Here is a 14,011-nt window from a genome sequence, read left to right on the forward strand (position 1 = left end):
ACAAATTGTTTGGCCTATTACATGTCACAGAGATTTTTCTATAGCCTGTCTAGACTCCAGACAATAGGCGAGACTGGCCTATAGTTGCAGACATTTCTATAGTCTGTAATATCACTTAGAAAAGTAAGGGCAATAATACAAAAATGAAAACCAGCCTGACCTGCTAGTATGATAGTAGAAATACGAGTGTAACAACACTTTACAATTTAGAAATGATGATAGCAACCTAGCAAGAAGTTTCAGCAGCCACATAGCAGACAAAGCAACTTTTGCAAAATCATTTGTACTCCCAAAATACGAGTCATATTTAAGTAATTCTGTCCACAGACTATAAAATCACTTTATTGCAGAAAATTCTGTATATATGTTATGCTGTTTTTTATTACATAGAGATAGTGTGTGTATGTATATATGTATGTGTGTATATATATTACATATTATATATAATACCACAAACATATGTATATTTATGAAATATATATTTATATGTATAGTATTTGTGGTCAACATGCAGACTTTTTAAAAGGCCTTTCTTTAAATAAACTAGGTTGTTCAACCATTCTGCTCTTCAGCCCTCTTGGATAAAACAATTAATGTTGCATATAATCTTAGGAGAATTAAGGGACATTATCTATAAGCAAGAGAGGTGGAGAAAAGAGTTTTTAAATTTCATCTATTTTCTGCTATTTTATCTCTGAATATGTCTCTACTTCTATTCTCTCCTACAATTACACTTGTTATAAACAAAGGAAAGAAAGAGAGAGAAAAAAGAAACCTTGTTTGTTTCTTTATATTCTCCTTCTTTGCTAGCTTTTTAATTTTTTAGTAAATTAACCAATGAAGAGTACTTGTTTTTGTTGTTGCTTAGTTTTATTTTGATGAAGACCATGAAAAAGATGCATTGAATATAAAGAATACTCCTTGAAGAAAATTACTGTAAAACTATTGGCCATATTTTCGATTCCAAGGGTATTCTCTTTTCCATAGACTCCAAACTGCGTCAATAATCACCAGACCATTTGCATCTTCCACACTGGGGATAAATATTAACAGAGCCTTTGTTGCTGTTGGAATGACTCAGCTTACGGCATCAGGAATAGTTAAAGAGGTGCCTAATGAAATAGATAACATGCAGTAAAACTGAGAGATTGTTCTAGTTGTTTTACATAGTGTTGTACATCCCAAAATAGAAAACCCCTATCTATAAAATAATTCCATTCCTGTCCCTGATTGAATTAAAAAAAACCCCAAAACATAAAAAAAACACCATCCAGTTTGTTTCAGTACAATCAACTCTATCATATAGCAGTATATAATATATCATCAAAAGTTTCATTGTACAACAAACCATCTAGGATTGCCAAATTTATGGAATGCTGATTGATGAAACCATAAAGAACCCTGCTCAGTGTGATCAGCTAAGCCCATCCACCAGGTACTCACAGAGCACTTCCTAGGTCTAGGACATTATGCATACAAGTGCGGTATATTTTCCCTCTGGAATGCAAATGTTAGATTCATATTATGCCAAAATAGCATTACACAATACTCTTACTTTCTTTTGCTTGAAAGTTCAATATTTTCTGCGCTTAAGGAAAAAATTCTTTAACCTCATCAGAAATGAAGGTTTTTGTCAACACTTTCTCATATAGTAAAAATAAACAGATATGCTTCACTACAATTGATTGATAATGCAGTATTAAATAAAGGTAGTATAACAATTCAAGGAGATGTTACTGAAATAAAAAAATGTGTTGTTTTTTTTCCCCTCTGATACGTGCCATGATATTCAGGAATACTTCACGTGTCATGTAACAAGATACACTAGAGAGGTATATATATTTCATATAAAAACTTTGAATATCATAAAAATGGTACAAATTCTGATTCACCTCAGCCTTTTTAATTGGCTACATTTTATTTAAAGAGTAATAGTATACATTTTAATAAAACATATCAACTAAAACTTGACTTTTCAAAATAAACAACAAATTCCAAATTCAATGTTAGCATGACGAATTTGGCAAACTTTTCATTCTCGTGAAACTGGTAGGAAGTTCCATGCTTCATCACAGGATAACTGGGAATTGTAAAGTACTCTGAAGGGAGCCTGGCTCACTAACTACAGTGTCCAGTGCGTGGGGACAGAAGACCAAATTAAGCCCTAAGGAAGTCTCGCCAAACTCCCACTGAAGTCAATGGGAATTTGCACAAGCACTCCAGAGAGCTCTTGTCTGACAAAGTCTGGTCAATAATTTCCTTAGATCTTTAAACTAGATATAACAAAACAAATGAACAAACAAACAAACAAACAAAAAGGTAAAACCCCCAAACCAAAAATTATGTACCTCTCCAACGTCGTAGACCCAAATACGGCCTTCTGAGTCCCCAACAGCAACTTCTTTGCCAGCTTGAGCCCAACGAACACGGTTTAGGGCAGACGCCCCCTCAATGGCCACACTTGCTGTTGGAACCTGCCAAAGAGGTTACGAAAGAATCTCTGAATATGAATTTAAATATATGTTTAACTGGATGAGTCACCACTGCCTTCATGTGCATGAAGTAATATACATCCTTATGCAGAAGTAAAAGGACTCATTGTTCTTAAATCATATGCTCCACTGTACTAAAGGGGTAGAGAGGAGATGCTTTAATGAAAAGGAAAAAGAGGGAGAGTCTTTTTCCATAATCAATGGGCAGTGAGTGACATAAATGTTTCTTTGGATTATGCAGCGGGTATATCCGACATACAAACAAACACAGCGGTTAAATGTGATACTTCACGATCAAGTCATGATTTATGGATCGATGGAGAGACATATTTCAGGATTTACCAAGATTGAGGATACAATAAAGGAGAGAAAGGGGGGGCATATGAGGGAATAAAAGGCATATTAATAGTCTTCAGGAAAAAAATACATATGGATCCCTCAAAACCTCATCAGGGAGAGGACGATCAGAAGAAGGAAAAGTATGCAGGTGAAAAACTTCAAAACCTCAAGTTCACCTCTCTTTTTTTATCCTTTCTGTTTTTCCTCCTGGCAATACCAGGGTGTAGGAAGTGTTCCATACCTTTGGAAATATTCCCAGGGTGATATCCTGATAGGATGGAGCACCTACTTATAGAAAAGGTCTTATACCTCCTTTAATAAACAACTGAAATCTGACAACTTTAACAATTACAATAATAATTAATATTGAAGTGAATTGGAGGTGCTGAATTGGAAACTGCAGTATTTGGTACAAGAACTTTACTATTTGTAAAAAAGAATTTTAGTGGGTCTGCCACTCTTCCATCATCAGTTGTGTAAACTCTTGCCTTTAAGGTTGGACGTTTATAAATCATATAAAAGTCAGATCTCAGGGCGGCCAGTTAGCTCAGTTGGTTAGAGCGTGGTGCTAATAACACCAAGGTTGCTGGTTTGATCCCTGCATGGGCCTCTGTGAGCTGCGCCCTCCTTAAAAAAAAAAAAAAAAGATGTAAAGATCAGATCTCCAAGCCTTCTACAAAAATGTTGAATAAGAAATGACAATGGGCCATTAAAAAAGAAAAAGGTAAATGTTAAAACACAAAGAAAAAATAGTATTGAAAAGAGGGCCACCGAGATCATCTCACACCACTATTTAAGACCTGTGTCTAATAAACATGTCAGGTTAGGATGGAAACACAACATGTACTGTGCCTTAGCACTCCCGGCATTCTGTTATTTAGGGAATTGAAACCATCTGTTTATATGAGATTATTGACCCAATACCTATCTTTAAAATAGCAATAAAAACTCCATCGTATGTAAGAATCTATGTTTAAACTTGATCTTGAAATCAATAAAAATTATTTTGCCTACTTAAATCATGGCATGTCAATTGTGAGCAAAAATATGAAACAAAAGTCCCCAGCTCATTTATTTATTTTTTAAAATAAAGATTTCTACAATAAAGATATCTGCTATGTAGGCTGGAGCCTGAATTTTTAACCAAACCTTCCAAAGGCCAAAACAATGTGAATTTAGATGGGCCGTAATTCTGTCAATACACTTTATTATTAATGTGCTACACAGAAAATAAATCTGAGATTCAGCTATAGAATTTTCAGACTTAATTTTTAACTCCATAATTTAGAGAAATCATACAGGATTATACTTTAACCCTATTTAATATCAGATTTTGTTTATGAACAATTTCAAAACGAATAAAAATGTTTAATCTTAACATGAATGTGATAAAACATGAATCACTCTGAAGAAATTGATTTTTTGATACACTTTCAATCATGCCTAATACATTTTAAAGAATTTCACTTATTTGGAATTAAGTAATGTAGCAAAGTGAAACAATTAATATTCTAACCATTTAAAAATACTTTTTTAAAATAGATATTACAAGTAAAATTCACTATCACAGCCTATAATATGTGGTAATAAATTATCAAACGCATGAAGAAAATGACAAAATATGTTTTATTAACTGGACTGGTAATGACCTTTCAAAAGTTGAAGAATCTGTAATGAAAATAATCCATGTGTTGTCTCTGTCACTCTTACTCTTCGACTTTGGTTTCACAAATATTTTCATATTTTTTAAGGCTCATTGTAATGGCAAAGGCAGGATCTATACAGCACAAATTACTACGTTGTGCAGAGGTCCATGATACTGAGGTAGGTGAATATAAACTATCCTTGCAGTTGGGACAAGTTAGTCTAAAAGCCTAGTAGTTTGAGCAACATCAAAACACTGGGATTTCAGCTCCTTTTTTAAAAACAAATCTAATTCCTAATTTGACAAATATTTGAAAAATCTTGCTCAACTCAGTAGAAGGCAAAAATGATTTGACAGTTTTCTAAAGTGTTTAGCTCATTACTGGATTTGAATCAGACTTAACATATTGACTATTACTGTGAAAGCAAAATTATGTTTACCACAAAACTAAATGGTTCGCATGCCCAGTAATGATTTTTTGAAATGTTTAGCTATAAAACTTTTATGTGGTTGTCTGTTGATACCTAGAGAAAGAGAAGGGGAAAAATTACATTTGGCAATGTTGAGACATTAATTTCATTTTACCTAAAAAGCAGATTAAAAAAAAACCCAAAAAATAGTTAAATAGGAATTATTAAGGAGTTTAAAGAACACTCACTCCATTGCATTGTAGTTGGGCATTACCTAAATGTCACCCCTACTAAATCTGATTTCTGATATAAGGGGTCTCCTGAGTCAATCAGGAAAATGTGTGTTTTTTTGGTTGTTTTAAGTGAATGAGTTTATTCTAGCAGATAGAGGCAATATGATTTTAATCAATGGCGGTGAAAGACTTTGGGAAACCATTACAATGTGAAGTAATAACATCTTTCTATTAAAAGTAATAATGTTATAAACATTTCAACATCCCCAAAGATGGGCATTACATGTTCATGCCTTTTGATTATTTTCAAAGATGCTTTATTATAACTCTTATCCTAGTCATATAGTTCTTGATTTTGGTTCCCTCCCTAGCCAAAAGGAAATACAGACTTAAAATTGAAATATTTTTAAAAGATAACTATTTGGCATTGGTTATAGGTGCACATAATCTTGCAAGATAAAATGACTCAAAATAACACCTGAAGAATATTTCCCGGCCCTCTCCCAGAAAAAATACAAGGGAGTCTGCCCTTCTCACATCCTCCAGCTGTAGGCTTCCTAATTAAAAAGGCTGAGCTGTTTCCTGCTCAAAACACTTCAAAAGAGCTTTCTCTTGTTCTCCACTTGACATATAGTTTGCAGCACTTCTCCCTCTTACCTGTTCATTCTTATTTATGGAGAGTTGCCCTGAATCAGAAACCAGGAAATGAAGAGACCATTTTATTTTATTAAATTGAAGGACATTTAATATTCATATTTAACAAAAACCCCAGTAGCTGAATTAACACCTCAATAATTTTGAGAGTGGAGAAAAGGAAAAAATGCTTATGGCACAATTTTTAAAACATAAATGTGGTCTAATTTTTAAAAGAATATCTCCTTACTGCCAATTGTTTATTTTAAAAAGGGCTATTTCTCACTTGTGAAATACTCTAAATGTGACATGTTAAAAATCCCAATTAAAAAATACTGAGTTTAACATACATGTTCAGAGTTAGAAACTATTGAAAAAGTCTGCCTGTGAGTGCAATATCTTACACAAGGATTATTTACCTTGTAAAAATCAAAAGGGGGTTAGATCTAAACATAAACAATCAACAGAATCATCTTTTATGGATTCAAAATAGGGGAGGTACAAATAGCAAACACGGACAAACTACCCTTTTTAAAAGCCCAATCTAAAAGTCAGCGTCCACAAAAGCTTACTTTTCCAAATGTTTGGCAATAGAGTTATTTCAACAGGGCTCTGAAATATGCCTGTGTGTTCTTTCCCTTAGGGAAAAGCATGAACACATATCGTTTTGCTCTTTGCAAATAAGGGTCGTCAATTGTCCAGGATCTGCCACGGTTTAGGGATGAAGTGAGATTAAATGATTTTTTTTTTGGCCAATGCATCTGCCAATTCCCTTCAGAGCAGTCATGAATGGGGGGTCGACAGCCCAGCTGCAATTGGAGGGTCTGTCCAAAAAAGGCCGTTTTGGAGAGGGGGGGGGGGAGATGGAGAGAGGCCGACTGCGCCCCCCGTCCCAGCCCTCCCGGCCCAGGCGCCTGCGCCGCCGCTCACCTCGGTGTCATTGTTGAGGTTCCAGAGGTCCAAGCGCCCCATCCCGTCCACGCAGGCAAAGAGCGCGGGATGCACGGGGGACCACATGACATCGTACACATAGTCTGCATTGTCTTCAAAGGAGTAGAGCGGCTTGTTGTGCTGTAAAGCAGAGAGGCCGTGAAGACTTCGTGGCGCTGCTGCTGCCTCGGGCTGTCTAGCGAGCCTAATTAAAAACTTTGCACATTCACAAAGTGTCATAAAACTGCCCGAGATGAAAGTCCTCGAGGAGGTGAACCGCAGCTTTCATGTGACTAGAACTGTCCAGTGGCATAAATAAATACCGTGGTGGGGGGTGCTCTTAAGGGGCTGGGGGCTGGGACGGATGGGGGGAGGCGGTTTCAGACACTGTCGTCCTAGACATTCCAGACAGGTGGACAGGACTGCCCATTAGCCCGGAATCCTTGCTACGCTTTGCGAGTCGCTCAGAGCCCGAACCCAGTCGTGGTCCTTCTGCCCGGATCAGACCCGCGGGGATGCTCTGCCAGCCCTCGCGGTTTCGGCCACCCCGAACCCTTTGCATGGAAGGCAACGCCTGCCACCTCGTGGTCATTGCCTGTAGCTGCAACTCTGCTTCCAGTCCAACTCTAGACCAAATTCCTATTTGAATGGTTCCTTTGAGGCGGGGAATGGGAAATACATATTTTAAAGGGATTTGTAGCTCTTCTGAGAGGTGAAAAATGTCACGGTTCTAAGATCATAGTCTCCCTGACTAGTGTCAGTTCACCCACGTCAGGAGGACTGGTGTGGCTCGATGTAACACGCCTGAACCTTCATAGAAGGTGAACCACGTTTTTCTAGATCACCCAGTATTTCCAAGATCCCGAAAACTGGCTTTTCTGGGGAAAGGGGGAAATGCATTAGGACACCCCATTGCATACAAGTGCTTCCACTCCAGAGGGATACAGTAAATTAAAATGGCACTCTTGATTTCCAGTGAATATTGTCACATCAAAATAGCACAGAAGTCAGTTTGAAAGTACACCAGAAATAAAATGTAATTGGACTTCATGAATTATTCATTCCATCTGGCTTGTCTTATTCTAATTTATGAATAATGGCTTTACTAATCCCTGATCAATTAATGTAAAATGAAATTTAAATGATAATGAAAGCCCTAGAGATAAAAGAAATTAAGTATTCTTATATCCTCTGACAGAAATCTAAACAATGGGAGCTTTTTTTTTTTCCTAGTGTCTTCTTCATCCAGTCAGCTGTCTGTACTCTCTTCATGGGTTTGACTGAATACCTATACAGCCCAGGGTAATAAGACCAAAAAAAAAAAAAAAAAAAAAAAATATATATATATATATATATATACACACACACACACACACACACACACACACACACACACACACAATATGAACAACCTGCATGGAATGTTAGAAGACTGTATCTGTAGGGAATCAGCTCCAAATATTACTCCCACCTCCCACAGTATACTGTTAGTGAATGTAAAATGTACAAAATGCGGGTGCTAAAATCAAAGTGAGAAAAATCTGCAAGAAGACAATAAAAGTTTCATAACCTAAACTTAATGCAAAAATTTATTAAGGCTCTAACTATAAATGATTTATCTTTCCAAGAATTATATCACTTTGGCATTGCTTAGAAGTGAACACAATTGTAAAACTATTATAGCAACACAGAAGATTTTAGACAGGCCATTTGTATGTGTGTGTACGTGTGTGTTGGCAGTGTTATGTGTGAGACATCTTATTTTTAATTCACAAAGTATATAACGGAGGAGTAATCTGAAAAAAATATGTATGTCATTGAGATCTCAAAAAGAAGTAAAAGGACTTTAGCTATATAGTTTTGTATTTTAATATTCTGTAACTCTTTTATGCCAAAATGTTTGTTAAATTCCATGTTTGCACTGTGATTTGGAGCTAAAATTATTAGACTATTTTCTATTTATGTAGCTTCTTCCTTCCTCTCACTGTTTGGACTAGGTTATTCAAACTGCTTTCTCCAGAAAAATCTGAATATCTAATGATACCTTAAAATAGCATTATTGTATCATTTTTCTTTATTAATGTAGGAAAAAAAGGAGTAGCTGGTCCTTCACTGACCACTTGTGAATATTAAATTCTAACTCTTAGTAGAAAATTATTCTTGCCCTCAATTCTTGACTTTATAGCAAACCAGTCACTATTTGTTAAAGAACATGAGTAGCACATTTTTCTTAAAGTCAAAGGGTGGAAAAGACTTACACATGCTTATAAAAGTCAATTCTCAGTATCCTCTTTCAATAACCCAACTGGTAGTGTAACTGATTACGTAGAGGTCTAGACATAGATATAAACATACAGACATACAATAAACACATAACACATCTACAGTCCTTGTTTTGATCAATTAGAAGACCATCCAGCTTTCAACAGTCACTTTCTAAGGAGCTGATATTATTTGATGTGTTAATTTTCTCAATAAACTATCCTGTTATTCTCTAGTGCTATTTCTTTTCTTTTGTTCTTTTACTAGCGTCTCCTCTGAGAAACTCAGTTAAAATGGTAGTAGATCCTAAAATCTCACTTTTTAAACATCTGGACATGACTGCTGTTGTTCATGTTACCAAAAATGAATGTTCTCACGTTTAATATTATTGTATTGAAATGCTATTATTATTCGCTAGGTTTTCTCCAATTTCCTTATCATCCCTCACCCTCAAGACTGAACCTTTCATTATAAAGATCACTGTGCAAGTAATTCTAGGCTACAGTATGTGCCTGTTTTGGGGAAAGGAGAAGGGCTTATGTTTTCAAAGGCTTTGTTTTAACCTTTATAAATTCACAGGCTGGGAAAGTCTTGGTCAGGACTGAATTCATTATCATGGTACTAAGTGGACTGACATTTATGAACCACTACTTTCCAAACATAGCATGGCATATGCTATAGGCATAGGCTAATGCCACTCTTACAATAGTAAGCAGTGTTATTTTGAATATTAATTGTACTTCTTTTAATAAAGAAAGTTTTCATTCTAGGGCCCAAAGGGTAATCTGAAAACCCAATTAAAAATTTGTCTCAAATGCTTCATATAAAACATTTTATAGTAAACACATATATCATGAGATAGTAACATTTTCATAAAATATATCAAAAGCATTAGAGTCTAAAGATTCCACTTTTGAATTTTGAAACATGCATATCTGCATCCACAAAGATGTAATAACTTGAGCTCCTGCATTTTCCCCGATTTTAGAACACTACAAGTTTTAAAATGGTGGAGAATGTGGGGGCAAATTTGACCGATTCTGCAGAAGATCCTTAAATGTAATATCAATTGTATATATTAAAGCTGCAAAAGCTTGGTGATTTTAAATATTTACTCTGCAAAATACTCAAGGCCATTTAGTAAATTAAATATTGTTCCACAGCATGTTACCATAGAAAGTGTTTTTCAAAACAATCAAATTTCATTAGAGAAAAACCCCTTTGACCTGTGTTTTCTTCTCTAATGCCATGTTTAGTATTAGTGAACTGTTAAAGAAAACAAAAACTGCACTGTTAGGCAACCTACTGCACATGTGACACATGCCAATGAAATAAAGCCGTGATACCCTGTGTTTTAGGCAAGTTTCCAGGGCTGTGCCAAAAATGCTAAAATCTCCAGACATGGATCAGCTTGATTTTAATTCCCTGACTCTTAAACAGAACGGAGAAGCAGGCGACCAGTCACTTCCCAGACAGACATGAAGGGCAGGGAAGGGTAAATTGTGGGGTGTTTGCTGTGTGCCTGACTCTATATACACATTGTCTAATTTAATCCGCATAAAATCTCTGTAAGGTAGATGGTATTTACAGAAAAGAAAATTATAGTTCAGGAAAGCTAGTAACTTTCCCAAGGCCATGAAGGTTGTAAGTGGTAGAGTTGGACTTGGTTCTCTGGTTTTTTAGCTGTTAAGCATATCCTCTATTTGCTAGAACCATGTGGTACTCTATAAAACAGCAGTGGTCTTCAGTCTTCATAGAAAAAACAACAGATCTGTTACCTTTCCTCTTTGCTATTCCATTCAACACAACCAATATTTACTAAACACACACAGTGTAACTTGTAGAAAGAGTTTTAAAAGATCACAATTAGAATATTTATTTCATTTCCTGAATCAGTTATTAATAAGCCTAAAGCTGTTCACCATAGAATTCCATGCATGTTTAGATCCTTGTACAGGAACAGACACCTTTTTCTCCTGAAAACCAGAAAATAGGATGGGAATGGCCCTTTAGTCAGCACACCATTCATTAGAGAGTAGAATAAAATAATGCTAGTAGGCAAAGAGCTGGAGTCAAGTTCACTAAATGTCTCTACATTTAAATGTCTCTAACTTTGGGGACTAAAATAAAATTATCTGAAGGATGGGGATAACACAGGGTACAGGGAGTAGAAAAGACAATAGGAGAAAGTGGAAAAACTACAGACCTGGGAAATTTAACTTAACCTCTATGCATCTCAGCTTTTCATCTGTAAGATGGAAGTCTGGAACAACAGGCCTCAAGGGCGGCTTTATGATTCTATGACCTGTTTTGTAGTAAGGACTGAATGGAATCAAGTATGAGAGTCTTTTTTTTTTACAAAGAGTTATTCAAAGCTAAGTATTATGATTAAAGCCATCTTCTGTGATGTTCTGTGACATTATATCACAATGTTGTTTTTTTTTACTTTGTATTTCATCAAAATGTGCATATAAAAATGTACCAGAGTGGTTTTTAGTAAAATTTTTGAAATCATGAAAGTAATAGACCTCCTATTTGACCACCTGGAAAAGGAATAAAGAACATTAAATTTACATAAGAGAGGCAGGTAGTGAACTCTGTTCAAAAATGAGACTTCACAACATCCATCAGCATTTTATAATAAAGACTTGATCTCTAGTTTTGAGTTTCCATTTTATTAGTATACTTCTGACAATGATTAGAGCTGCATATTTTTCCAATCAGTTAACTATAAAATGATTTCATGAGAGATGAGTTTCTACTTCTGATGTCAGAAATGTACTGAAGTCATATCTAGGGAATACAATGTTTGTTTTACTTTCCTCTATATTATTTGTTTGCCTCTTATCAGGCACCGCTAAGCATCCCAATAGGCTTCACTATTTTGAAGGTCGGTGAATAGAAAGATTTGTGTTAGAATGTCTCCTAACACCTCCAAACACTGTGGTTGAGGTTGCATTTGTGTCTAAATGATTAGCTTTCAAAGCAGCCTTTGCAGAAATGTTTACCCAAACCTTGAAAATCTCGGAGTGGAGAGGAAGTGGGGTAGGGGGTAATACATGGGTAGGTGGGATGGGGGGCAGACAATTAATAGTAGAATTTCTGTATTTTTATTCTGAAATAAAAGGAAAACAAACGGAATCTTACCTTGAACACTCTATTCTGTTGGGGAAAAAATGACCAAAATTCTAAACAATGAGTAATAAGAAAATGTCCTTCAAAAATTGTAATGTGGGTTCCTGTGAAGTAATTAAAATAAATAGCCAGCCAGTTCTTCCAGGAAACATTAAAATGTGAGACCACAATATCTCTTTTAAAAAAAACCACCAAAGGACCCCAAAACTTCAGGCTCACACAAAAATGGATGCCTCTACCATAAAAAGAAAGTGCTTAAACAAACTAACCAAAACTCACAAACTGAACCAAACCAAACCAAAAAAACCAACTCTCTTGGCCCAAAAAAGGTGTTGCGAATTTGGAATTTGGTACTATCACTGGAAAACATTTGCAACTTAATTGGGGATCTTTCTAATGTACAAAGTATCCTGTATTTATCTTAATTTCTGTGCTAATATTAAAACAATACTCATGATACCTAAATGGTAATATCTTTACATGGTTCTATCATAGTCAGAAATTCAAAATTAGACATAAATCCTTTGGGTGAGCTACTCCGTACAGAATATGTGCCGTGGGGCTGCTTGTTGGTTGTATGCACTAACCAAAAATATATCAGGACATTAATTTGAATTCATTAATTTAAAATAATTAGGATGAAGTTTATAGAAATCCAGGAATTTAGTATTTGTCTCTCTAGAAATGTCGACGTTTTGCTGAATAAGTGCTGAAGCCACATGAAAGGTGTTCTTTGTTGCACGACCTTCCTCTACTGCTTATTTGCATGGAAGAATCCTCCTAATCCAGGAGGCGCCACCAATAAAGAAGATAATTATCCATATAAAAGAATGTATACATATTCACAGGTTTTGACTAGTATTTGAGTGTTTAAAGCCACGGCAAAAAAAAAAGAAACGACAAGCTTTGCCTAATTCATAAAAGGAGCATTTCCTGGCACTGGCATGATTTTTATGAATATTAGCTCCACCTAAAGGTTCTTTTTTAAAACAAGCATTTTAGTAGCACAATTCTGTACAAAATCATGGTGAAAACACTAAGCAAGCAGTGGTGCTTTCCTGAATTGCCGTTTGCATTCATCTCAGTTGCTGGGTTTCCTTTGCTATGGATGTTCTGCCTTCTGGCTTATTTGAATTGAGGCAGGTCAGAGGGTCACTGTACAGTTGGGTCATTAGTACAACTGAGGTGGCTGTTCACTGAATTGATTCTCTCTCTCAAAGACCACGCACGTGGCTGGAGAAGGCAGCAAGCAAGTTCAAAAGAGCCCTTCCCTGGTGGCCACTCCCCAATTCTATTTCTACTATGACCGAGTGCTTTCATGTCCAACACAATATTAGAGAAAGAAGCATTCAATGTCTAGATAATGGTCAGGTTAATTAGAGACCGGACATTAGTGTTTAGGGTTAGGCGGTGTGGAGGGCTGACAATGGGCTGGACCTAGGAGCAGCTGTATTCGTGCCTTGAAGACTTGAAAAGTTAGAAGGATGAGCAAGTAAAGTGGGATTTGCAGGCTTCTGCAGTTGTGTTTTCTTATTTGTTACTTATTTAATGTCAAATTGTACAACTGCATTTTATTAGCAGGTACATTAAGGGGCAGAACACTTTCACGCTGGTCCCTTTCCTATCAACCTCTACTCTAGCATCCGGCTTACCAACTTTCTCACCAATATAAATAAATGTACAAATATGCACACACACGGAATCCTTTAAAAAGATTTGAAAAATATCAAATCATAAACCTAGGTCCATGGATTACACCTTGATTCATACTCAGTTTTCAATTTCCAGGTTAATATCTGCCAGTTCCCAGAGCTAATCAGACATCGTGGTCTCACTACATTGAGTAAATACAACAGTCAGACAAATTTAATTTCTTTTCAAGGAGTCACATACCCAGATTTGTCCCATTGAACAGGTTTAAAGTCTGATGGT

General features: G+C 35.9%; 1 protein-coding gene across 9 annotated transcripts in view; it reads right to left on the reverse strand.

Annotated features, from left to right (window-relative positions):
* Window positions 1–14,011, reverse strand: part of DYNC1I1 (dynein cytoplasmic 1 intermediate chain 1) — a 289,513-nt gene that overhangs the window by 15,334 nt on the left and 260,168 nt on the right. For all 9 annotated transcript variants that reach the window (XM_088797746.1, XM_088797748.1, XM_088797745.1 and 6 more), the window contains 2 exons: window positions 6,683–6,823; window positions 2,349–2,474 (listed from right to left, as the gene is read on the reverse strand). In XM_088797746.1, the coding sequence (XP_088653872.1) occupies window positions 2,349–2,474; window positions 6,683–6,823 (267 nt within the window). The remainder of the gene's footprint in view (window positions 1–2,348; window positions 2,475–6,682; window positions 6,824–14,011) is intronic.

Source organism: Rhinolophus sinicus, chromosome 4, assembly GCF_057876585.1.
Source record: "Rhinolophus sinicus isolate RSI-liver-muscle chromosome 4, RSI-T2T, whole genome shotgun sequence".
In the NCBI taxonomy this organism is placed as follows: Eukaryota; Metazoa; Chordata; class Mammalia; order Chiroptera; family Rhinolophidae; genus Rhinolophus; species Rhinolophus sinicus.